This window comes from Littorina saxatilis, linkage group LG9 (assembly GCF_037325665.1).
Source record: "Littorina saxatilis isolate snail1 linkage group LG9, US_GU_Lsax_2.0, whole genome shotgun sequence".
Lineage (NCBI taxonomy): Eukaryota > Metazoa > Mollusca > Gastropoda > Littorinimorpha > Littorinidae > Littorina > Littorina saxatilis.
The window spans coordinates 32,868,259-32,894,373 of NC_090253.1; the positions used below are offsets into that span (position 1 = coordinate 32,868,259).

At 43.5% G+C, this 26,115-nt stretch overlaps 1 protein-coding gene across 1 annotated transcript in view; it reads left to right on the top strand.

Moving 5' to 3' along the window:
• Positions 1 to 25,121, top strand: part of LOC138977050 (uncharacterized) — a 64,748-nt gene extending 39,627 nt beyond the window's left edge. Inside the window, exons 7-10 of the mRNA XM_070349958.1 lie at positions 1,722 to 1,925; positions 8,913 to 9,115; positions 15,969 to 16,209; positions 24,327 to 25,121. Coding sequence (XP_070206059.1) covers positions 1,722 to 1,925; positions 8,913 to 9,115; positions 15,969 to 16,209; positions 24,327 to 24,500 — 822 coding nt within the window. The 3' untranslated portion in view covers positions 24,501 to 25,121. The remainder of the gene's footprint in view (positions 1 to 1,721; positions 1,926 to 8,912; positions 9,116 to 15,968; positions 16,210 to 24,326) is intronic.
• The last annotated feature ends 994 nt before the right edge of the window (positions 25,122 to 26,115 follow it).

The window sequence follows — 26,115 nt, forward strand, 5'->3', positions numbered from 1 at the left end:
ATTAAATATATAAAAATTATGATCAAAATTAAATTGTCGAAGTCATCTTATTCCTTGTCGGTTCCTGATTCCAAAAACATATAGATATGATATGTTTGGATTAAAAACACGCTCAGAAAGTTAAAACGAAGAGAGGTACAGAAAAGCGTGCTATCGTTCTCAGCGCAACTACTACCCCGCTCTTCTTGTCAATTTCACTGCCTTTGCCGTGAGCGGTGGACTGACGATGTTACGAGTATACGGTCTTGCTGCGTTGCATTGCGTTTAGTTTCATTCTGTGAGTTCGACAGCTACTTGACTAAATGTTGTATTTTCGCCTTACGCGACTTGTTCAGGATTGTGGTCACTCTCTTTTACACGCTAGATCAGCCTGACTGCGCGACGGATTTGAACGAAATGTTAGGTAAGATACCAAATAAACTTTCGGATGTAAAAAATGTAAAATATCATTCAGTTTAAGTCACTGTTTCGACGGTTGAAAGTGAGTCATGCCGTCAAAAAACGCCATTTTTATATTTAGTCAAGTTTTGACTAAATATTTTAACATCGAGGGGGAATCGAAACGAGGGTCGTGGTGTATGTGCGTGCGTGTGTGCGTGTGTGTAGAGCGATTCAGACTAAACTACTGGACCGATCTTTATGAAATTTGACATGAGAGTTCCTGGGTATGAAATCCCCGAACGTTTTTTTCATTTTTTTGATAAATGTCTTTGATGACGTCATATCCGGCTTTTCGTGAAAGTTGAGGCGGCACTGTCACGCCCTCATTTTTCAACCAAATTGGTTGAAATTTTGGTCAAGTAATCTTCGACGAAGCCCGGGGTTCGGTATTGCATTTCAGCTTGGTGGCTTAAAAATTAATTAATGACTTTGGTCATTAAAAATCTGAAAATTGTAAAAAAAATTAAAAATTTATAAAACGATCCAAATTTACGTTTATCTTATTCTCCATCATTTGCTGATTCCAAAAACATATAAATATGTTATATTCGGATTAAAAACAAGCTCTGAAAATTAAATATATAAAAATTATTATCAAACATTTTTTTTCGAAATCAATTTAAAAACGCTTTCATCTTATTCCTTGTCGGTTCCTGATTCCAAAAATATATAGATATGATATGTTTGGATTAAAAACACGCTCAGAAAGTTAAAACGAAGAGAGGTACAGAAAAGCGTGCTATCCTTCTCAGCGCAACGAATACCCCGCTCTTCTTGTCAATTCCACGGGCACTTTCTTTGCCACGAGCGGTGGAGTGACGATGCTACGAGTATACGGTCTTGCTGCGTTGCGTTGTGTTCAGTTTCATTCTGTGAGTTCGACAGCTACTTGACTAAATATTGTATTTTCGCCTTACGCGACTTGTTTAGGGTAGGCGTGGTCACGGACCTGTGACGTCATACCCAAATATTACTCAGATTCCAGAAACACATTTTTCAGCAGAAGAAAGACTGATCTTCAAATACACGTATATTTCTGACCAAAAAACTGCTCTAAAACACTGAAAAAATATCCTTAACTTTTTGTGCTCAGTGTATGTACCGAGCAAGTTTTGTGCAAATCGGTTTGTATTCAAGTGTGTAGCACGAACACAAAAAACCGCAATTTTGCGCAAAATCATGGGGTTTCCTTACCTTAAGCGAAGAGTTTGAGTCAGTAGAATAGTTTGAATCAAGGATAAAGTGAGAATGCTCACTTTTCCGTGTTGCCTGTGTGACAGTTCGGCAAGAAGAGCCTGGTGACGCTGACCGGAACGAAACCGTTCCAGGTGTTGTTTATGCTGACCACTCCCTACATGCCCAGCGTCTACACGGGGATGGGCGCTACCATGTACCGCGTGCACTCCCTGGTCACCGTGGCCGCTGTGGAGCAGTACTACGCCGACCCCTGCGTCTTCGTCCAGCTCAACCGCTTGCTCGGCATGGTCAGAAATACTCCTGGCATGAATGGGGGAGGGGGGGGGGGGGCTTGGGAATGAGGGTAGATAACATCAGTCCATGCGTATTTTGCGGCGCACGAAGGCTGAATATTAAAGACCACAGTCGGCGCGTGATTAGTCCACGTGCGGTGGGCTTGGGCGGCTTACGTCAGCTGTAAGTTGAACACAGCTGCGCATTTCTGGACGCCAACACTTGGTGATGATGCTGAGGGGGAGTTGTATAAAGCATGTGCCTTTCTTGTTGAAGCTCAAAATGTGCAGCTTCACGTACTTCCAAGTTTTCCTCCCGTTATAGTGAGAGGTTGCTTGATTTGTGTCAGATTTCAAGGTCACAACAAGGTCAAGTGCGGGTTAACAAGGGAACTTGAAAATATCACTTTCTTGAAGAATATTAACGTTTTTGAAACAAATAGCTCTGAAACTTACTTATAAGTTTTCATGACCCTTACGCATTCTACAGATTAGACTGCCTTAAGTCACCTGTCAAGGTCACATTGGTATCGCTTAGTGTCTGCACCTTCACTGCAAAAGGGAGGCGATCGATTGTTTGCTCTTGTTTTAAACAAAATTGTGTTCAGAATTCTTCGCATGAAACAATTCAAAACATACAACTAGGACACGCACCCAAGCAAATGCTTATTTTACGTGACCAGAACAATACTAAATTACACACATTTTCATAATGGCGGAAATAACAAATACAGGCTTAACGCCCAGCCGACCACAAAGGGCCATATCAGGGCGGTGCTGCTTTGACATATAACGTGCGCCACACACAAGACAGAAGTCGCAGCACAGGCTTCATGTCTCACCCAGTCACATTATTCTGACACCGGACCAACCAGTCCTAGCACTAACCCCATAATGCCAGACGCCAGGCGGAGCAGCCACTAGATTGCCAATTTTAAAGTCTTAGGTATGACCCGGCCGGGGTTCGAACCCACGACCTCCCGATCACAGGGCGGACGCCTTACCACTAGGCCACCGTGCCGGTCTCTACAAATAGGTGGCAAAACATTCACAGATTTAACCAACTGGGTAATAATAATGTCTATACATGTACTTGTGGTGGCTGTTACACGTGTCGGCGTCTTTACAAGTTGACAGAGCTGGTGCGCATGTAAAATATTCAAAAGTTCCGCGATGGAAAGTTCAGTATGTCGACGTTGAAATCGCCCAGGATCACAAATCTCAATAACTGGTTGTTCACTCGCTTTAAACTTTCATCAATTAAGGGGAGGTGGGCCAGTGCACTACCTTTTTTTTTATTTTGAATGTTTTATTGTGTCTGAATGTTATTTTATGAAAGAAATGAACAAATGATGACAAAGAATAGTCACTTTTTGTATTTTCGTTTGCTGGTTTTTGTTTTACGCGACAAAAACAGTCAAAATACAGACAAAAGTGGAGTACAGGAGATACACGGATTTTCATCAGATGTGATTGTCACACTTCTAATTATTGTTTTATTTTATCCTTCTGGGTATGCTCTAGGGGATTACGAAGCAGATCTTGTTTATTATATTTATATTTGGAGTTAGGAACACTTCTTTGTTACAACTGTCAAACTTTAGGGTAACGCTTGCGAAATTATTTTTTGAAATAATCTGGATATGACTATAATAAAATTTCAGCAAAATCCCTTCGTAATCCCCCAGAATGTTATATTCTGCACAAACTACAAAAGAAAATATTGCTCTAGCTAAATTACAGCCAGAGAAATCGCGTAACCCAAGACGTAACCGTAGGCAAAATGGCTGAACTGAGAAAAACGACATTGAAGATTGAACACCACAGAAACACTATTGAAACAGACATACAAGGACAAAACTGTGTTATGAATGAACAGCTTAGTTTATTTGAATTGCAAACTACTTAGCCTTTAGCACGCCAGCAGCGAATTTATGCGTCCATCCCTTCTTTCCCTCTGTCAACCAGCATGGGGATACTGCTCCAGCGCTAAACGTGTATCAATGACCCGATTCTCGTTTGTATTTGCATGCGAGAATAACGGTATTTTTAACGGTAACTTACTTGAGCCAGAACGAGGCTTATTTCCTTCCGTTATCTCGTCGTGTCTTATGCGCTGAATTTGTTGGTCGAAGTTTTCTGCTTTTGTTTTTACATCGATACAGTACTTTGGTGCTTCGACAAGCAAGATGGAGGATGATGAGTTTGAAACTTTCGTTTGAGTTGTTTTTTGACAACAAATCGTACGTGGAATCTGAACGATTTACTGAGGAAGCTCTTCGCAATGAACTGTGTATCGCGGTGAAGAAAATGACACAGTGACAGTGACGGAATTTACGAAAGTGCAGATTGATACAAACAGTTGCTGATCCAGTTTCGTTCGTGAAATGGCAGGCCCAGCAAACATTACCGATAATCTGAATGATGTTGGATACTTTCTCCTGTTTTTGTTTTTTTGCGTAGCAAATGCTCGACTTGCTTGTCGAGGAGATACTGCTCAGAAACTGACTCAAATTCAGCGCAAAGCAAGCCAGTGCCTAGACGTAAAAAGTCTGCGCCATGCATGGCGTGTTCGGAAATGGCGACCTGTGGATCTGCGTGGAGATCAAAGCTTTCCTCTGTATCGGAAACACCGGCAGAATCCAAACTTTGGCCTAACTACTTGTTGTTGCTAACCGAACTAATAAAGACATTGTCCTCTTTCTTATTTCGAGCCATTGTTATCGTATCAAAGGTTGTTTCTCAAGGAAAAATTCGCTTTCGGTTGTCACCGATCGTTTGATGTGTAACCAGGATGTTGTAAAACCGAGTGAACTTCGGGTGTTCCCGTCATGGCCGAGAGTCTCTTCGGTAGTTTCCGTATGCAAAATTCGTAAGCTGAGCATGCGCACTCACAAAGTAAACTGGTTCCCGATTTCGGTTTATGAAACGAACCAATGGATGTCGAGTACCTTCCAAATAAGGACATTTCCGTTCGATTACGATTGCTGCCTTTGCAACGGACTAGTGGCTGAGTGAATGGAACATTCATCAAAACACTGATGTCATGTTATAGGTCAAGAGCTGCTGCGCAGTTTCGTATGTCGTGAATGCACTGTTTTGCTGTGGACAAAGCCGTAACTAGCCTTTGAAATGAGACATTTTTTGGCGGGGGAATATCGACTACAGAAGACAATCAATACCACACATGTTCACATGTTGTCTGTATTGACAGATAAATAGGACACTTTTGACAAAAACACTGACACACATGGATGATAGGTAGGTTATGGAACAATAATCTGCAAAAATATCAAAAACAGTTTTTTGAACAATTTGATCAATTTGCACTGGCCCACCTGCCCTTAAATCCCAATAATGAATATTTGCACTGGGTGGGCGATAGAATGAGCCAATCAAAATGCCAACATGGCTCAACTTTGTCTCAATCCAGACTGCTTCAAGACCATCAACTTGGAGATCAGGTCGGGGTTTACAATATAAATAATTCTTAACGTAAATGGCCACGCCTCCATGAGGATCACCTGGACGGTCGAGGCGTACAGGAGGATTACAATTAGGTATACTTAAAGAGGAATTATCATCTGCAGGTGACAATCATGTCTCAGAAAGTGTTAACATACCATGCTGCTGAACTTCAGGTTGTAACAAATCAATTTTATTCCTTAAACTTCTAACGTTAATGTGTACCACCGTGACTTTATTTTCATCTGGGCCTGGATTTTTCTCAACATCACTGGCTAAATAAAGTGATGTCCGGGCAAACAGTTTATCTACATAATTATTCTCTTTATCATAAATATCTCTGCTAACAAGACGTTCAGTTCCACGTTTCTTAGCCCTAAGGAAGCTGGCAAAGAATAAAAAGGTACACAACGATAGCGTGACACGGTTTGAACCTTTACAAAACAACAAAATCAAAAATGGTAATACAATATTTTTGCACAAAAATGACAATTTGCGACAAAGAACCACTGTCCTTCCATAAAAGCACCCAACTCTGGCTCTGTACAAACTTAAACTAAGTGACATTTCCTAGCAGAACTGAAAACAGTGGAATATAGCCAAGAGAATTAAGGGTGTATTTACATGTCTTCTGGATGCATCTCGCGCTTCGGTGAAAGAAAAAGAGAATGACAGAAGTCGTGGTTGCTAAGGGGAGGTTTGAAACAAACAAAAAGTCAAAACATGCGGTACAGAGTTAGTTTTGAAGAGTTGGTTTCCATGAGGAATCGAAAGGGTGGCTCTGTAAGTAAAATACTTAAAATCGAGTGTATCTGATTTATCCAATGTAGAGAGATTAAGACATGTGTCACAACAGACTGGGAAAAAAAGCTGAGCTTTACAATATTTTGTAATAGAGTGCCAACATGAAGCAGCGTTCAGTGGTAATGATTTTATAAGTACTGTATAAAATCAGGGGAATGCATCGTCCGGAGTTGTTTAAAGCATGTTAACAATAACGACAGGATATGTTGGGGCACATGCAGACACGCATCGACTCGAGCGCTCACTCGCGCGCACGCACAAGCACGTACAACAAGCATTCTGAAATGGTCACCTACGAACACAGCCACACACATAGTTCGCACTGCCGCCCACAGTCTTAGCCACACAGCCACACACACACACACGCACACGCACACACACAAACACACACACACACACACACACACACACTCACACTCACACACACTCACAAACATTAATCATCATAACAATTCATTACACTGTATGTCACGTGCCGTAATTCCATTATTTCCATGAGCTTACCATCCCGAAGAAGGCAGTAACGTGCCGAAATATTGATTATAGATATAAACGTACCTAACCTGGTTACTGGTGTGTTTTCTTTTTACATTTAGTCAAGTTTTGACTAAATGTTTTAACATAGAGGGGTAATCGAGACGGGGGTCATGGTGTATGTGTGTGTGTGTGTGTGTGTGTGTGTGTGTGTGTGTGTGTGTGTGTGTGTGTGTGTGTGTGTCTGTCTGTCTGTCTGTGCGTGTGTGTGTGTAGAGCGATTCAGACCAAACTACTGGACCGATCTTTATGAAATTTGACATGAGAGTTCCTGGGAATGATATCCCCGGACGTTGTTTTCTTTTTTTCGATAAATAACTTTGATGACGTCATATCCGGCTTTTTGTAAAAGTTGAGGCGGCACTGTCACACCCTCATTTTTGACTCACATGCGAAGCAAAAGTGAGTCTATGTACTCACCCGAGTCGTCCGTCCGGAAAACTTTAACGTTGGATATTTCTTGGACACTATTCAGTCTATCAGTACCAAATTTGGCAAGATGGTGTATGATGACAAGGCCCCAAAAAACATACATAGCATCTTGACCTTGCTTCAAGGTCAAGGTCGCAGGGGCCATAAATGTTGCCTAAAAAACAGCTATTTTTCACATTTTTCCCATTTTCTCTGAAGTTTTTGAGATTCAATACCTCACCTATATATGATATATAGGGCAAAGTAAGCCCCATCTTTTGATACCAGTTTGGTTTACCTTGCTTCAAGGTCAAGGTCACAGGAGCTCTTCAAAGTTGGATTGTATACATATTTTGAAGTGACCTTGACCCTGAACTATGGAAGATAACTGTTTCAAACTTAAAAATTATGTGGGGCACATGTTATGCTTTCATCATGAGACACATTTGGTCACATATGATCAAGGTCAAGGTCACTTTGACCCTTATGAAATGTGACCAAAATAAGGTAGTGAACCACTAAAAGTGACCATATCTCATGGTAGAAAGAGCCAATAAGCACCATTGTACTTCCTATGTCTTGAATTAACAGCTTTGTGTTGCATGACCTTGGATGACCTTGACCTTGGGTCAAGGTCACATGTATTTTGGTAGGAAAAATGTGTAAAGCATGTGAGTCGTATGGGCTTTGCCCTTCTTGTTCAATCAAATTTTGGCCCAGCAATCTTCGACGTGAATTGAGCACTACCCAATCAGAACAACCAGCACAGGGGTAAAAAGACAAAGGCCAACAAATAGGTATTGAAAGCTAGAAGGTTGCACAGGTATGCAAAACATTTTTGTGTATCCATTTTTATATTTAGTCAAGTCTTGACTAAATATTTTAACATCGAGGGGGAATCGAAACGAGGGTCGTGGTGTACAAGTGTATGTGCGTGTGTGCGTGTGTGTGTGTGTGTGTAGAGCGATTCAGACTAAACTACTGGACCGATCTTTATGAAATTTGACATGAGAGTTCCTGGGTATGAAATCCCCGAACGTTTTTTTCATTTTTTTGATAAATGTCTTTGATGACGTCATATCCGGCTTTTCGTGAAAGTTGAGGCGGCACTGTCACGCCCTCATTTTTCAACCAAATTGGTTGAAATTTTGGTCAAGTAATCTTCGACGAAGCCCGGGGTTCGGTATTGCATTTCAGCTTGGTGGCTTAAAAATTAATTAATGACTTTGGTCATTAAAAATCTGAAAATTGTAAAAAAAATTAAAATTTATAAAACGATCCAAATTTACGTTTATCTTATTTTCCATCATTTGCTGATTCCAAAAACATATAAATATGTTATATTCGGATTAAAAACAAGCTCTGAAAATTAAATATATAAAAATTATTATCAAAATTAAATTGTCCAAATCAATTTAAAAACACTTTCATCTTATTCCTTGTCGGTTCCTGATTCCAAAAACATATAGATATGATATGTTTGGATTAAAAACACGCTCAGAAAGTTAAAACAAAGAGAGGTACAGAAAAGCGTGCTATCCTTAGCGCAACTACTACCCCGCTCTTCTTGTCAATTTCACTGCCTTTGCCATGAGCGGTGGACTGACGATGCTACGAGTATACGGTCTTGCTGAAAAATGGCATTGCGTTCACTTTCATTCTGTGAGTTCGACAGCTACTTGACTAAATATTGTATTTTCGCCTTACGCGACTTGTTGTTTGCTCTTCTTGTTCCTCAACAACCTCTCCACGGACATTTAAAGGTTGTGTGCGTTATTTCCTCTGCAGACACAAGTGGCGGGACGACCTGCCAGCAAACCTGAGCCGCTGGGTGGAAACATCCCCTGTGCCCTGAACATGAAAGTGGGCAGCTTTTGGGTCTGTCCCGCGCTGGAAAAGTCCCGCAATGTGGGCATAAATCTGAAAGCCAAGCAGAACACTTCACGTCGCTTCTTTCACGAGCACTTCATCCTCAAGCGATTCGAAGCTGCGTAGGGCTCACAACAAACAATCGAACTAACAAACAAACAAACAAGCAAGCAAACAAACAAGCAAACAAACAAATAACCAAACGAACAAAAATAATTAGGAACGCGCGTCGGTGCAGCACGAGAAAATTACTCCCACGAAATGTTTACTCCTGAGTAAACTTTTGGAACGAAAATGTCACTCCCCTTACCAAAAGATTACTTCCCCATTACACGAGAAAATTACTCCCCACGACAAGGTGTACTCCGAGTAAAAATTTCGTACAAAAATGTTACCCCCCTTAACAAACAAATTACTCCCCCCTAGCACGAGGAAATTACTCCCCACGACAGGTGTACTCGGGAGTAAAAATGTCGTACAAAAATGTTACTCCCCTCACACAGTTTGCAAGAGGTTATTTTTTCCGTTACAACAAATTATTCCCCTTATTACTAAGAATGTAATCCCCGTTGGTGCGAAGAATTTCGTCTACTCTCATTTTGCAACAGACTATTACGTCATACTAGCACCAACAGTAATTATGATAACAGTTATCAATGTGAAAGTTAATATTTATTATTGTTGGGTTTTTTTTGTGATTTTTTTTTCCTTTTCTAATATTTATTATTGATATTGACTTTTATCCCTCAAAATTACAGAAACCACAAAGAGATAAACTACAAATATGTTTGCACTTCTATACAGTCGAAAGAGTGAGCCTAAAATGATTACTCATATTTTCTTCTTCTTCTTCTTCTTCTTCTTCTGCGTTCCTGGGCTAAAACTCATTTTGAATATATATAGGTTACACACTTTGAGTCCTGGATATCTTGATCATTTTCCCATGGGTCGATTTTTTGGTATTCCCCAGCCTCTGGCTCAGTTCGACAACCACAGTTTTCCCCCCTTCTTGTTTTTCATTTTTCTCAGAAATACACTGTTTTTGAGTTTTATTTTGTAAATGTTTGGTAAAACATAATATGAAATTGTTGTCCTAGTTGAGCGAATTTACATTTATTGTTTGAATCACATTTCATAACTTATATTTAGAAAATAATGCAGGTGTTCCTAATCAATACGTTTTAGAAAGGTGACGAATTGTGTTTGCAGAATGTATATTATGTTTGCAAGATTTAACGAGCCCCAGCCCAAAAGAGTTACACGAGTTAATTTTTTAAATATTGAACTGCGAGCGAGAGCGAGCTGTTCACTATGTGAAATAGCAACGAGTGTAAACATGGTACGACACAGAGAGCCGTGTAGTATTCTGTTAAACCTACAAACTGTACCTACGTGTAAGTTACTGTAAATGTCCTGCAGTCGAGGCAGCTAAATAGAAGATGCTGGTTTTTGGAACATCGATCTCTTCTACAGCCTCGTGCAATCTATTTACGTCAAAGCAAAGAAACGTCACTCTGAAAGTGTGGCGTGACGTGTTAGTTCTAAAAATTCATCGAGGGGAATTAGCGAGCGCAATTTTTTTTTATAATGACGTTTGTCTCGGTGACTTTGGCATCATAAGCAGTGGAAAAACAGGTCCCTACCAGACTTGCTTGACATGACCTGATTTACATGATATACTGTATATCATGTATTACACGCGTGTGATTTGAACGATTACTATCTCACGAGTGTCTCTCTCAAGTATGTAGGATAAACTCTAGTACACATGGAACACACAGCGTATTCACCTCAAGCAGCTCATGGGATCAACAGAAATCAGCGCATAAATTTGATTCGTCGTAAATGAAGCTCAAACACAGGAGCTATTCAAGTTTTCACAAAACATTTTCAACTAGACTTGGAAATTCAGATGAGGGTTGTGACGTATGTGAGAGAGAAAGCATGTGTGTGTGTGTGTTCCGGAACCCAACCCCTGGAAAAAGCATGTACCTTGCTTTGACTTTTACTAGTCAGTTTAGCACCAAAACAATGCCGCTCTTAACCCTCAAAACAAGGCCCAGAATGCACCAGATTGCACAGATGTTAACCGTTTTTCAACAATTTTCCGGGGGAGCATGCCCCCGGACCCCCCTAGTTCAGCAGGCGCGCGCTTGTGGCTTCGCCACTTCGCTGATTTGCCCCCCCAAAAAAGGAGGAACCCCCCCCTTACAACTCATTTGGTCCGGCCCTGTGTGTGTGTGTGTGTGTGTGTGTGTGTGTGTGCTTTTGGAGCAATTTCCGGACAACTACTTGGCAGATCTTAATGAAACTTTACATACACATTATTCGAGGTGACATCCCCAGACTTGATTATCCGGTTTTTCAACACTGTTCAGGCAGTACTGTCACGACTTCATTTTCTAAACAAACAAACAAGCACACACAAAAAAACCACACAAAAAACCCAATAAAAACAGATCTAACAACAAGTTGAGAAAGAACAGGTCAAGCAAAAAATCAAACATCCAAACCAACTAACAACATTGGTTAAAATTTAACCAATGTTGTTAGTTGGTTTGAGTGTTTGTTTATTTGCTTGACCTGTTCTTTTAATCTCTTACCAGCAACTCATGTTCGTGAAAGTGTGCGTGCGAGGGTGTGTGTATGTATCTGTAGTAGGGGAAGGGCTCCTTATATGGACCGGATACTAGAATGTGGACCACCTCCTGTTCTGACAAACTAACGGCTCAAAAGCGCTCAAAACAGTTTCATTCGCTGTATTCACCCTCTCTAGATAACTTATACATGTCAAAACAGTTTCAGAAACACAAACCTCAAAACCGTTAGGCTTTTTCGCTTTTTACATTTAGTTAAGTTATGACTAAATGTTTTACCATAGAGGGGGGAATCGAGACGAGGGTCGTGGTGTATGTGTGTGTGTGTGTGTGTGTGCGTGTGTGTGTGTGTCTGTGCGTGTGTGTCTGTAGAGCGATTCAGAGTAAACTACTGGACCGATCTTTATTAAATTTTACATGAGAGTTCCTGGGTATGATATCCCCAGATGTTTTTTTCATTTTTTCGATAAATGTCTTTTATGACGTCATATCCGGCTTTTTGTAAAAGTTGAGGCGGCACTGTCACACCTTCATTTTTCAATCAAATTGATTGACATTTTGGCCAAGCGATCTTTGACGAAGGCCGGACTTCGGTATTGCATTTGAGCATGTAGGCTTAACAATTAATTAATGACTTTGGTCATTAAAAATCTGAAAATTGTAATTAAAATTATTTTTTTATAAAACGATCCAAAATTACTTTTATTTTATTTTTCATCATGTACTGATTCCAAAAACATATAAATATGTTATATTCGGATTAAAAACAAGCTCTGAAAATTAAAAATATAAAAATTATGATTAAAATTAAATTTCCGAAATCGTTTTAAAAACAATTTCATCTTATTCCTTGTCGGTTCCTGATTCCAAAAACATATAGATATGATATGTTTGGATTAAAAACACGCTCAGAAAGTTAAAACGAAGAGAGGTACAGTAAAGCGTGCTATGTAGCACAACGCAACCGCTACCGCGCTAAACATGTACAGGCTCGTCACTTTCACTGCCTTTTGCACTAGCGGCGGACTACGGTCATTGTGAAAAAATGCAGTCCGTTCAGTTTCATTCTGTGAGTTCCACAGCTTGACTAAATGTAGTAACTTCGCCTTACGCGACTTGTTTTCACTTTTGGCAGCGTTCACTTTAAATTTGCCGCCTAAAACGGACTAGTACTCGTTTCTGTCCACAGCCAAAGCTGTTATCACACAAATATTGCTATATATGTCAGCTAAGACCGTATTTGTTACAATTTAGCAGTGTTGACCCCGAGTTTCTACTGCCAAAAAAAAAAAAAAAAAAATGCAAATTCCCAAAGTATGTACACTCTTCAAAAAAAGTTAAGGATCGCTTGAAAAAACGGATCTAATTATAAAAAATTGCCAAAAAATTAAGCATCGACATAATAATTAAAAGATTATTGTGTTTGAATTAACAAATGAACAAAAAGTCTTGACCTAGAATTTTGTTTTGCAGGCAGAGTTATTTCCCTTTGTGGGACTTCTCAAAAGCTTCTGCATTTTGGAAGAAAAAGGGTGTTTTTTAAAGCTCCAGCACGATGTGTCCAGCAGTTGATGTGTTCAGCTGTTGAAGTGTCCAGCTGTCGATGTGTCCAGCTATCGATGATTCCAGCTGTCCATGTGTCCATGTTGTCGGAGAGTTCAGGTGTCCATGTGTCCCGCTGTCGTTGTGTCAAGCTGTCGATGTGTCCAGCTGTCGATGTGTCCAGCTGTCGGTATGTCCAGCTGTTGGTGTGTCTAGCTGTCGATGTGTCTAGCTGTCGATTTGTGCAGCTGTTGGTGTGTCTAGCTGTAGATATGACCAGCTGTCGGTGTGTCCAGCTGTTGGTGTGTCTAGCTGTCGTTGTGTGTAGCTGTCGATGTGTGCAGCTGTTGGTGTGTCTAACCGTAGATATGACCAGCTGTCGGTGTGTCCAGCTGTTGGTGTGTCTAACTGTCGATGCACGTGCTACAACAGGGTCCTGGCTATGAACATCGCTCACCAGCTTGTGTTTAAAGGTTGACACGCTGACACAATTATGCACAGTAGCAACATGCCCCCACGAAGAAAACTGAGCGATTTGGATAGAAGAAGGGCAATAGGATGGCTACAAGACGGTGTTCTGCCAGGCAAGTGGCCCGGCAGAGGCTTGCAGTGGCTCCCTCTGTCATCATTAGACTAAAACAGAGATTCCACGCATCTGGAAGAGTGCAGGAGCGACAACGTTCTGGTCCGTCCAGAGTCACCACACAAAGAGAGGATCGCTTCATTCAGAGGCAGGCCATACAACAAAGAATGGCTACGGCAAACAACATTAGGCAGCACCTACAAGGTACCACCAACACTGTTGTTAGTGGTCAGACGATCCGAAACCGCTTACACAACTTTGGCTTGCGTGCAAGGCGTCCAGTCCGAGGAACAACCCTGACTGCTAATCACCGAGCAGCTCGCCGAGCCTGGTGCACTCAACATGTGAGGTGGCAACGTCAGCAGTGGGCTCAGGTGTTGTTTACAGATGAGTCCCGCTTTTGCTTGGAACCTGCTGATGGTCGCATCCGAGTGTGGAGGCGTCGCGGAGAGCGCTTCGCAGAAGGCGCTGTTCTGGAACGACAGCGTTTTGGCGGAGGCTCTGTGATGGTCTGGGGAGGGATCACCACACGTCTAAGGACACCTCTGTACCATGTAGTGGGCAACTTGACCGGTGTCCGCTACCAGAAGAAGATCCTGCAACCCCTGGTCGTTCCAGCCCTCCAAGCGATCGGCCCTCGTGCGATTCTTCAGGATGACAACGCACCTCCCCATCGCTCTGCAGCTGTAAACACCTTCATCCAGCAGGCCAGGGTCAACAGGATGCTGTGGCCAGCCAACAGCCCGGACCTGAACCCCATAGAGCACATGTGGGACGAGCTTTGTCGTCGGATACAGCAACATCACCCTCCTCCTGCCAATCTGGGTCAACTGCTGCAATGGCTCCAGCAGGAGTGGAATGGAGTTCCCAGAGCATTCATATGAAACCTGATCCACTCCATGCGCCAACGATGTGTTGAATTCCTGGCATACAACGGAGGGCACACGCTGTATTGACACTGATTCACATTGTTGTGAATTCCATTTTCGAGGGTTCTCTAGCTAAATTGTCGCTGTCGCGTTCGCTCTTTGCTTTGTTTGTCATTACTCCTTGGTTGTTCAATGATATAATTTTTTGACTCACATGCGAAGCAAAAGTGAGTCTATGTACTCACCCGAGTCGTCCGTCCGTCCGTCCGTCCGTCCGTCCGTCCGTCCGTCCGTCCGTCCGGAAAACTTTAACGTTGGATATTTCTTGGACACTATTCAGTCTATCAGTACCAAATTTGGCAAGATGGTGTATGATGACAAGGCCCCAAAAAACATACATAGCATCTTGACCTTGCTTCAAGGTCAAGGTCGCAGGGGCCATAAATGTTGTCTAAAAAACAGCTATTTTTCACATTTTTCCAATTTTATCTGAAGTTTTTGAAATTGAATACCTCACCTATATATGATATATAGGGCAAAGTAAGCCCCATCTTTTCATACCAGTTTGGTTTACCTTGCTTCAAGGTCAAGGTCACAGGAGCTCTTCAAAGTTGGATTGTATACATATTTTGAAGTGACCTTGACCCTGAACTATGGAAGATAACTGTTTCAAACTTAAAAATTATGTGGGGCACATGTTATGCTTTCATCATGAGACACATTTGGTCACATATGATCAAGGTCAAGGTCACTTTGACCCTTATGAAATGTGACCAAAATAAGGTAGTGAACCACTAAAAGTGACCATATCTCATGGTAGAAAGAGCCAATAAGCACCATTGTACTTCCTATGTCTTGAATTAACAGCTTTGTGTTGCATGACCTTGGATGACCTTGACCTTGGGTCAAGGTCACATGTATTTTGGTAGGAAAAATGTGTAAAGCAGTTCTTAGTGTATGATGTCATTGCTAGGTTTAGTTATTTGACCTTGACCCTGAAGGTCAAGGTCATATAAAGGTCAAGGTCAAGCATGTGAGTCGTATGGGCTTTGCCCTTCTTGTTTTTCAATGAAAGAATTCGGTCTTGTCTGTTTTGTGTGGCGTGCTTGTAAAAAAAGTGATCCTTAACTTTTTTTTGAAGAGTGTACATAATTATATGGCGGTGCCTGTTTTGTGTCTGAATGTCTGTATATGTTCGCGGGCTTCTGTGTTTTGGTGTTTCGATATCTTTTTTTTTTTAATTCCTTCTCACTCTAGCATGCATTGAAGTGAGATGTTATGCTCACGCTACTTTCGGCTATGGGACAAAGCTAATATTTTCATAGAAAGCGCGAGAGGCAATAAACTAACCGAACACATTAAATGATTAATTACCTTTTTTCAGGTACTACATTGAGGGCGGGTTCAACTTATTCCCGCTATACCAGACACACAATTGCAACGTCACAAACGGCCACACACCGGACGAAGTGGACAACGACTGTGACGGACTGGTGGACGAGGAAGTGCTCAATGAGCTTGACGATGACGGTGATGGAAATACAGACGAGGACGTCACAAAATCCATCAGATACGACTGCGCCAAGCGCATCCCCGCGAAATTCACATGGGAACCCGCCAGATACGTAAGCGCATCACATTTACATGGTTTGGAGGGGGTGAGGAGAGAGTGGGAGGGTGGACACAAAAATCAAATGGCAGAGGTCGAGGTGACGGGACATTTTGTTTGTGAGCTACGCATCGTTGGACCCACGCGTCGAAGCGCTCAGCTGTTGATGTGACCCGTTGTCGGTGTGTCCAGCTGTCGATGTGTCTAGTTGCCCAGCTGTTGACGTGTCCAGTTGTCGATGTGTTCAGTTGTTGATGTGTCCAGCTGTCGCTGTGTCTAGTTGCCCAGCTGTTGACGTGTCCAGTTGTCGATGAATCTATCTGTCAGTGTGTCCAGTTGTCACACTGTAGATGTGTCCAGCGATTGAGGTGTCCAGTTGTCGATGTGTCCAGTTGTCGATATGTCCAGCTGTCGATGTGCCCAGCTGTCGATGTGTCCAGCTGTCGATGTGCCCAGCTGTCGATGTGCCCAACTGTCGATATGTTCAGCTGTTGATGTGCCCAGCTGTTGATGTGTCCAGTTGTCGATGTGCCCAGCTGTCGATATGTCCAGCTGTTGATGTGCCCAGCTGTCAATGTGTCCAGTTGTCGATGTGCCCAGCTGTCGATGTGTCAAGCTGTCGATGAGTTAAGCTGTCAATGTGTCCAGTTGTCAAACTGTAGATGTGTCCAGCTATTGATGTGTCCAGTTGTCAAACAGTAGATGCGTCCAGTTCGTAATGTGTACATTTGTCGATGAGTTTATCTGTCGATGTGTCCAGTTGTCAATGTGTCCAGCAGTGAATGTGTCCAGCTCTTGATGTGTCCAGCTATCAATGTGTCCAGCCGTCGATGTAACCAGTTGTCGATGTGTCCAGCCGTCGGTCTGTCCAGTTGTCGATGTGTTCAGCTATGGATGTGTGAAGCAGTTGATTTGAGCAGCTGTGGATGTGTCCAGCAGTTGATGTGTCCAGCAGTTGATGTGTCCAGCTGTAAATGTGTCCAGCAGTTGATGTGTTCAGCTGTGAATGTGTCCAGCTATCGATGTGTCCAGCAGTTGATGTGTCCAGCTGTTGTTGTGTCCAGCTATGGATGTGTCCAGCAGTTGATGTGTCCAGCTGTGGATGTATCCAGCAGTTGATGTGTCAAGCTGTGGATGTGTCCGGCTATCGATGTGTCCAGCAGTTGATGTGTCCAGCTGTCGTTGTGTCCAGCTGTCAATGTGTCCTGCAGTTGATGTGTCCAGCTGTCGTAGTGTCCAGCTATCGATGTGTCCAGCAGTTGATGTGTCCAGCAGTTAATGTGTCCAGTTGTGGATGTGTCCAGCAGATGATGTGTCCAGCTGTGGATGTGTCCAGCTATCGATGTGTCCAGCAGTTGATGTGTTCAGCTGTCGTTGTGTCCAGCAGTTGATGTGTCCAGCTGTCGGTGTGTCCAGCAGTTGATATGTCCAGCTATCGATGTGTCCAGCAGTTGATGAGTCCAGCTGTGGGTGTGTCCGGCTATCGATGTGTCCAGCAGTTGATGTGTCCAGCTGTCGTTGTGTCCAGCTGTCAATGTGTCCTGCAGTTGATGTGTCCAGCTGTCGTAGTGTCCAGCTATCGATGTGTCCAGCAGTTGATGTGTGCAGCAGTTAATGTGTCCAGTTGTGGATGTGTCCAGCAGATGATGTGTCCAGCTGTGGATGTGTCCAGCTATCGATGTGTCCAGCAGTTGATGTGTCCAGCTGTCGTTGTGTCCAGCAGTTGATGTGTCCAGCTGTCGGTGTGTCCAGCAGTTGATATGTCCAGCTATCGATGTGTCCAGCAGTTGATGAGTCCAGCTGTGGGTGTGTCCAGCTATCGATGTGTCCAGCCGTGGATGTAGCTAGTTGTCGATGTGTCCAGCTGTCAATATGTCCAGTTGTCAAACTGTAGATGTCTACAGTTCTTCATGAGGACAGTTGTCGATAAGTTCAGCTGTCGATGTGTTCAGCTGTTGATGTGTGCAACTGTCCATGGGTCCAGCTGTCGATTGGAGCTGTAATGCGCTTGGAGCTGTGAATTCGGGACTTGTCGATTGGAGCTGTAAAGCGCTTGGAGCTGTAAAGCGCTTGGAGCTGTAAAGCGCTTGGAGCTGTGAATTCGGGACTTGTCGATTGGAGCTGTAAAGCGCTAGGAGCTGTGAATTCGGGACTTGCGCTATAGAAAATTTATTTATTATTTAAGTTATTGAGACATCCCAGTGCACGAAGGGATTTATAGAGCAAATCGAGAAAATTCATTATTGAACGAAGCGCATAGCGCTGAGTTCAATAATTATTTTCGAGATTTGCTCTATAAATCCCTTAGTGCACTGGGATTGTTTCGATAACGATATTGTCAGTACCGCCAGATAAAAAAGAAAATTCAAAATGCACATTTTGCAACGCGCATTTGAATAGGCGTAACTGTGTGGTCAGGTTTGTGTCAGATCTACTTTTGTGTGGGCTGTCTCAAGTGTGTCGTGCTTTCGTCACACGCAAACTCTTGTTTTAATTTCTGTTGGTAAATTCCAGTGTAGTGTTAAGCTAAAAAGTGATGATCTTTGATAGAGACCTCATTTAAACTCGGAGAAAGGTTTTCTCTTAGTTATTTGCGATTCGAAACCTTCATCGAGCTTCGACAGATTGACTGTGCAGAGTTTTGCCCCTTGCCAAGGTCGACGGAAAGCACATTTTCAAAATAAATGTGGCATGTTTCTCGTGTGGTATCTTCACTCATCGGGGAGTCTGGTACTAAATATGAACGGTAAGAATGCTCTGAACCCTACATGTATTATATCCCCATCGTTTTATCGTTCACATTTGCCCAACATGTTAATTTGCTGAGCGGGATTTATGTCGTCTGCTGCTAGGCTATGGCAATCGAACCACTGCACTCAGTCTCATTTCAAAAGCAAAAATTGCTCGTCACGTTGCACTGAGTCTGCACGCATGAGGCAGGCTGGTAATAAGTCTTATATATGGTAAGAACGTTCTAAACCCTACACGTTTTTGATTCCGATTGTTCTTGCCTTCAAATAATAATTCGGAAAACATTCATTTACTGAACAGATGCAGTCGTATTTCAGTGTAGTCTGCTACGTGCTGATCTAGCTGCTACGTTATCGGAATAACACTTGTGTTTTCTGTTAGCTGCTGGGAATTGTATACTAACTCATCATTTTGTAATGTGGATAATAAGCTACATGCCACTAACATGGCATAATTATGAGAGGAATCTTCGCAAGTCGAAACTGAAAAATTAGACACAGCGGGTTCTATTTTTAGATCAGTGGCAACTGTGGCACAGGCACATGCAATCTCTCAGAAAAAAACCCACTTCTGCTTTAATTGAGAAGCAGGAAATTTATGGTCATAATCATTGGTATTGTGGAGAATATAAGCTACATGTCATTAATTAATTCTGAGGATGAGAGTACACTCTCGCTTAGGCAAAGGGCGGAAGAATACGCTCTGTGGAAAAGTTAGCGCACTCCGAGAGTGCGCTAACAGTTTTAGCGCATCGCCATTAGCCAATCAACTGGTTCACATCAGTCATGTGACACCAGTACTTGCTGACAATTATCATTATTATTATTTGTATGTGTCCAGCTGTCGATGTGTTCTGCTGCCGATGTGTCCAGCACGATGTGTCCAGCAGTTGATGTGTTCAGCTGTTGAAGTGTCCAGCTGTCGATGTGTCCAGCTGTTGATGTGTCCAGCTGTCGATGTGTCCATGTTGTCGGAGAGTTCAGGTGTCCATGTGTCCCGCTGTCGTTGTGTCAAGCTGTCGATGTGTCCAGCTGTCGGTGTGTCCAGCTGTTGGTGTGTCTAGCTGTCGATGTGTCTAGCTGTCGTTGTGTCCAGCTGTCGATTTGTGCAGCTGTTGGTGTGTCCAGCTGTAGATATGTCCAGCTGTCGATGTGTCCAGCTGTTGGTGTGTCTAGCTGTCGATGTGTCTAGCTGTCGATTTGTGCAGCTGTTGGTGTGTCTAGCTGTAGATATGACCAGCTGTCGGTGTGTCCAGCTGTTGGTGTGTCTAACTGTCGATGTGTCCGGCTGTCGGTGTGTCCAGCTGTTGGTGTGTCTCGCTGTCGATGTGTCTAGCTGTCTAGCTGTCGATGTGTTCAGCTGTTGGTGTGTCTAGCTGTAGATATGACCAGCTGTTGGTCTGTCCAGCTGTCGGTGTGTCTAGCTGTCGATGTCTCCAGCTATCAGTGTGTCCAGCTGTTGATGTGTTCAGCTGTCAATGTGTCAAGTTGTCGGTGAGTTCAGTAGTCGATGTGTCCATCTCTGGATGTGTCCAGCTGTCGATGTGTTCAGCTGTTGATGTGTTCAGCTGTTGATGTATCCAGCTGTCAGTGTGTCCAGCTGTCGATGTGTCCAGCTGTTGATGTGTTCAGCTGTCAATGTCACGAATGTGTCAAGTTGTCGGTGAGTTCAGTAGTCGATGTGTCCAGCTTTCAGTGAAGTTCAGCTGTCGATGTGTTCAGCTGCCGATGTGTTCAGCTGTCGATGAATTCAGCTGTCAATATATACAGTTGTTGATGAGTTCAGCTGTGGATGTGCACAAATGTCGATTTGTTCCATTTACCTTATTTTAGTGTGCCCTTGGACTGGCTTGGCTACGTACTGCTATGCCCACATGGCTACACGGTTCCAACGTGTCGATGTGATCATCTGTCAGTTAGACCCAGTACAGGTCTGTCCGTTCAATATCAATACCAGTTTTCTCCCGCTCCTTTTCCTCCTACACCTCCTCCTCCAGTCTAATCTTCAGCCTTACCCTATCGATTAGATCCTATCGCTACACCACCAATACGCGAAAACACTGGCACTTATTTGTCTACTGAACAAAATATGGATATGCTCTGGACCTCCAACTCGTACGCCCATATCTCTATATCTATATATACATACGACTTGTGTCTGTGTGTGTGTGTGTGTGTGTGTGTGTGTGTGTGTGTGTGTGTGTGTGTGTGTGTGTGTTCGCGATGCACGGCCAAAGTCCTCGATGGATCTGCTTCAAATTTGGTGGGCATATTCAGGTACACCCCGGACACAACCTGGTCGATGAGAATTTTCAACACGTGCTCTCAGCGCGCAGCGCTGAACCGATTTTGGTTTTTCTGTAGATCCATTCCCAGTAACTCTTCCTTATCTTCTCCAGTGTTTTGCGCGTTTATCTCCCTTCCTTCCAAGCAGCTTCACATATTCCAGTTACTATTTTTAGAAGGTCACTGCACTGTCCAGAACGCGGCTTTCCTTGCATGTAGCCGTAAGTTGTCCTCACTGTAAAAGTGCAAAAGTCGAATCTATTTATCGAAAAATCCACTGTCATCTATTGCTATATATTTATATATATATAGATAGATATATACGGCTTCTGTGTGTGTGTGTGTGTGTGTGTGTGTGTGTGTGTGTGTGTGTGTGTGTGTGTGTGTGTGTGTAGGCAACACCTGTGGATTGTAGAGTTCTGTTTGTGATGGGGTCTGGCGGCTTTTGTCTCTCTGCATGTTCTTCCTTCCTTTGAGAAGCCATAACAGTTATTATAGGGCTTAGAAATAAGCTCTAAAATGTTCAATCCCGTTTGAGAGGACTTCGCCTTCAAAGGTGATTGTGGTGTTTCGGCACTCGGTTACATTTGGCGTCGTCGACAGGGATGGGACTCAACATGAAATGTTCAGGCCACTGAATCATTTTCGTGCTGTTCTCATTCCACCAACTTTGGAGGGACCTAAGCTTGGCGGTTCCATGGTTCGGAACTTTGGGGACAAAGTTCATTCAAAGGGGGTCGAGTGTGACAGGGAGGCTACCGTCGCCCTTCACAGCAGACTCTGCAGAGTTGTTCGCCTAAGAAGTTGTGAGCTATTTATAGCTTGCTCGCCAGGCAACACCTGTGGATTGTAGAGTTCTGTTTGTGATTGGGTTTGGCGGCTTTTGTCTCTCTGTATGTTCTTGCCTTCCTTTGTGTGGGCACAAACTGGTGGATGAAAATGTTCAACACGTGCTTTAAGACGGCGAACCGCTGTCTGTCTCTGTCTCGCGATTCACCCGGCGAAGCCGGGTATTCCTCTAGTATTCATATAATTATATATATACTGTTCAAAAAAAGAAACGCATAGCTTGTAATATTTGGTTAATTTAGTTATATGGCTACAAGGATATCCACCAAACTGCAGAAAATGTTTATCTGGTCGTCGACCTTTCGTCCATTGCCACAAGTGAGCTCTGCACGTGACGCATGCGTTATCAGTGGCTACAATGTCAAAATTGCTCATTTGGCATGACCACGCGTCATGCTTCAGTGTAATCTCGTGAAACTCGGGGAATATTGAGCTCTCACCATGTCTTCCAAAACCCATAAAAGCGGATTGTTCGCCACAAAGAAATCAGACGACAATTCAGCGACGAAAGATGGCCCGATTGAGCAGAGAAGACCGCCAAATTGCATTGGGTCGTTTACAAGCAGGCCAAAGTCAAAGTGCAATCGCCAGGCACTTCCACGTGTCCCAGAGCATCATCAGTAGACTGTGGGTCAGGTTTCAAGCCACTGGCTCCGTTGCTGACTTGCCACGAGCGGGAAGACCAAGGGCGACAACTGCTGCTCACGACCGCTTCATACGGCTCCGCCACCTCCGGAATCGTTTCCTGTCGGCCTCATCTTCTGTCCAGGCTCTCCCCGGGCCACACCGATTATCGGACCAGACCGTGCGGAACCGCCTGCATGAAGCTGGTTTGAGAGCTCGCAGACCTCACAGAGGAGCTGTCCTCACCCGCCGCCATCGCCAGAACCGAGTGCAGTGGGGCAACCAGCACCTTCGCTGGACCGTCCGGAATCACTGGAGACACGTGTGGTTCAGCGACGAGTCCTACTTCCTGCTCCAGCGACATGATGGTCGGAGGAGGGTCTACCGGAGAGTAAACGAACGTTACGCGCCCAACTGTGTGGATGAGGCACCCGTTCAGGGTGGTGGAGGCATCATGGTGTGGGGGGCGATCAATACCGCTGGAAGGAGCACCCTGGTGCACGTCCAAGGGCGCATAACTGCCCAGCGATACGTGGAGGAAATTCTGCGCCCACACGCCCTTCCTCTTCTGGCTGACCAGGATGCCATATTCCAGCAGGACAACGCTCGCCCGCACACAGCACGACTCACCACCCAGTTCCTCACCGACCACCATGTCCAGGTGCTTCCCTGGCCATCCATGTCGCCAGACATGAACCCGATAGAACACCTCTGGGATGAATTGGACAGACGTGTGCGCAGGCGAGAAGAAGCGCCGGCAAATCACCGCGATCTATTGCAGGCACTTCAGGAGGAGTGGGACATCATCCCACAGCAAGATATCCGGCATCTGATCCAGTCCATGCCCAGAAGGTGCCGGGCAGTTGTTGCTGCTCAAGGCAGTCACACCCCCTACTGACTTGACAGCCTCGGCACCCAATCGTATTGATTGACTGATTGATTTGAAGATGCAAATGAACTGTGTGTGCATTCAACTGTGTCCATACCAAATTTCAAACAAATAATCTAAATATTGGATTTTCTGTTATTTTTTTCGAAAACTAAAACAAATTTGGCAAGGAGCAACTATGCGTTTCTTTTTTTGAACAGTATATATATATATATATATATATATATATATACGGCTTCTGTGTGTGTGTGTGTGTGTGTGTGTGTGTGTGTGTGTGTGTGTGTGTGTGTGTGGGCAACACCTGTGGATTGTAGAGTTCTGTTTGTGATGGGGTCTTGCGGCTTTTGTCTCTCTGCATGTTCTGGCCTTCCTTTGAGAAGCCATAACAGTTATTATAGGGCTTAGAAATAAGCTCTACAATTCTCAATCCCGTTTGAGAGGACTTCGCCTTCAAAGGTGATTGTGGTGTTTCGGCACTCGGTTACATTTGGCGTCGTCGACAGGGATGGGACTCGACATGAAATGTTCAGGTGTTATCGTTGATGGCCTCATGGCATAAAGTGACTGTGTTTACGCTGAATAGGACGTAATCGTTGCCTGTGTGGTGTTTGCCATAACATGAAAGTGACTGTTGATGCTGAGTGTGATGACTTGGTATCGTTGCCTGTGTGATGTTTGCCATAACATGAAGTGACTGTTGACGCTGAGCCGGTGTTATGTTATTGTTGTCGACAGAGGCTGACACGGTTCGAGTCGAGCGGCCCCCGGAAAGCGAACCGCCTGCCGGAACAAAATGAGACGATGGTGTCGTTATCTGCCTCCATCGGGATATGCATGGTCTTCGTCTTCATCTTCATCATCTGGGTCATGGATGCACTTGAGAATGGCAATACTCTTCACATTTACTAAACCGCTGTCATCGGCCGTTCTCGGCAACCTTGGCACGCCCTTGACACGCTCTGACGACCCAGTTTGACGATTACTCGTGTTGTTACTGAAAAGCTTGCACCCGTTAATCGATTGTAAGATGAAAGGGAGAACTTGAACCAGACATCACATAAAGATAATACAGTTTGCAACTTCTTACGTCGTTCCTGAGACGGTAGACGCTAGACAAGATAAAATGACAGCAAAAGCACTGACAAAGGTTGGCATGTCACGCATGCACCAGCTGCCCTTTCTGTCGTGGTCAGATGTAATGGTTACATGTTGCGATAGTAACATCACTCGGCCAAGCAGTCATTTGGTGAAGAAGACAGCATTACACGGGTTTTAATCATTCGCCGCGCTGTACAATTTATGTCGTCCAGATCTTCGTCTCTCCCTTGGACTGTTCGAAGTGAACTGCTGGTGTCAATTTCAATTCTTTGTGTGAACCGATTTGCTGAGCGTATAATTTTTGTGCCACAATTAATAACTAGGTATTTTAAGAAATGTCTCACCCCGCTTGTTTTGGGCTCGTTATGGTGTTATGTGTAACTAGTTCAACAATAAATTGGGATGCATGAAATGTTGCATACTCGCAGTCGACTTCATTGGACATTGTGCAAATACTATAAGTTAATGCGTGCGAGAGAATACACATTGTTTATCTTTAAAGCTGTGGTCTATTTATGACTATCCGGGTCTGCGAGTTTGAAAAGATAGGGCTGAAAATCATGTACAGAATTCTGTACAGCAAACGCTACCCGAAACCCCCCATCTGTACGGCGTGTATGACCTTGACAGCTTCAGTCAACGCTTGAATTTTGCAGTGGTAACATCCGGTTTGCTCTCTCAGAGCTCAAGAAGGATCGAGCAGAAAAAAATAAACGACTTGGCAGGGATTCGAACTCAGGACCTCGAAATGTCGGGGCCGTTGTCTTAACCGCTAGGCTTAACCAGTGTTGTCAAAAATAGAAAAAATAAGAATTTTATATTATTCTACGCTTGAATTACCATTCATGCGTTACAAAAACGTAAAAATTACCATTCAAATTTGCCTTTATTAGCAAACATGTTCCACGGAATCGCAGTAGGCTTACATGTTTACACCGTCATGCTACACGACATTAGCGCAATGCATTAGCTGCGATATCTCTACTTTACAACATCATGCAAGAAAAATGAGAAAAACGGCAGTAATTGAATCTCTCCAAAGCTCTGTGCAGTTGAAAACAGACATCAAAGAAATAGTTATACGGTACATGTATTCACTTCTGAACAGTGGGCGGATAGAGATATAAATCATGCTGCTTCAAGAATAACAAAATGAATTCATATCAATGTTTTTCCTTCTTTTTTTCTCAGTTGGAGTAGTAGCGTGGTTAGGACATCTGACACAAAATCTCGAGGACGAGTGTTCTAATCTTCGCCGGGGCGTTTATTTTTCCCCCTTGATCTCTCTTGAAGAAAAAATATGATCAGTCTTGAGAGAGCAAACCGGATGTTATGTTATCACTGCAAAATTCAAACGTTGACTGAAGCTCTCAAGGTCATATAGGTGGGGTTTCGGGTAGCGTTTGCTGTACAGAGTTCTGTACAT